This window comes from Eimeria tenella, genomic scaffold, assembly GCF_000499545.2.
Source record: "Eimeria tenella Houghton genomic scaffold, Eth_scaff4031, whole genome shotgun sequence".
NCBI classification, from domain to species: domain Eukaryota; phylum Apicomplexa; class Conoidasida; order Eucoccidiorida; family Eimeriidae; genus Eimeria; species Eimeria tenella.
In genome coordinates, this window is record NW_013544946.1 from 1 (window position 1) to 1,127 (window position 1,127).

Genomic DNA, 1,127 nt, shown 5'->3' on the forward strand with positions numbered 1-1,127 from the left:
CCCCAGGACTGCACAGCTCCACACCCTCCCCCACCGCCTCCACCACCCCCGCGGCCTCGTGGCCCAGCACGCAGGGGAACTGGCCCTCGGGGTCTTTGCCGCTGCGCGTGAACTGCAAAGCCAAACCCTCGCGCCGCCGCTAAACCCTTTTTTAGGGTTTGCGACGACGCGCTCGCAGCGACCCCGCCCCGGCAGGGCACTCAGAAACGGCCAAACCCGCCGCTAAAAAGGTGCTAAAAGATGCCAACAGACGCTAAAATGGAGTTAAGAGATGCTAGAAAGTTGTTAAAAGATGCTAGAAGTGGCATTCACAAAGAGTGCTGAAGTTACCTCGTCAGTGTGGCAAGGCGCTGAGTAAAGAACTTTGACGCGAACTTCGCCGGCCTTGGGGGGAGCCACTATCACCGTGCACACCTGCACCACAAACGAGGGTTTAGGGTTTAGGGTTTAGGGTTTGGGGTTTGGCGAGGGTTGGGGAGGGGTGGCGTTTGGGGAGGGGTTGTTTTGTTTGGGAAGGGGTTGGGGAGAGTTTGGGGTTTGTGGAGGGTTTAGGGTTTGCTGAGGGTTTGGAGTTTGGGGAGGGTTTGGGGTTTGGGGAAGGCTTAGGGCTTAGCGAGAGTTTAGGGTTTAGCGAGGGTTTAGGGTTCATCGAGGGCCTCTTGGCCACTTTTTCATCTGTTTATTATGTCTTATTTATTTCCTTATTCTCCCTTTTTTGTTTCTATCTTCTTGTTAGATCTTTATTCCTCTTACTTGTGTTTTATTTTTCTATTTATTTGTTTTCATAAAAGTACCTTCAGAGGCTCTTCTGGGGCAAAGGCCACGGCGGCCCTGCACACAATATCCTTGGGGCCTTCCTCAGAAGCCATTTTGAACTGCAGAAGACCGAGGGTTTAGGGTTTATGGTTTAGGGTTTAGGGTTTAGGGTTTTGGGTTTGCGGATTGGGGGCAGCCTGGGCGCGCGGGCTCGGGTCTCGAGAAGAGCAGTAAGATCTGGGAAATAAAAAGCACACCAAACCTTTTATTTATTTATTTATTTTTAATTAAATTAATTAACTTAAAAATTAATTATTTGCCAATTCAACTTGCTGCTGCGGCCCCCAAGAGGCGGCAGCAGCGGGGGGGGG

The 1,127-nt window shown here is 51.3% G+C and overlaps 1 protein-coding gene across 1 annotated transcript; it reads right to left on the reverse strand.

Annotated features, from left to right (window-relative positions):
• ETH_00034160 (Class III alcohol dehydrogenase, related) lies at positions 1-869 on the reverse strand (the record flags this gene model as incomplete). The annotated part of the gene is made up of 3 exons (XM_013379823.1): positions 1-112; positions 331-414; positions 795-869. Coding segments are annotated over 3 exons (271 nt in total), but the record flags the coding sequence as incomplete, so codon positions are not given.
• Between the last annotated feature and the right edge of the window lie 258 nt (positions 870-1,127).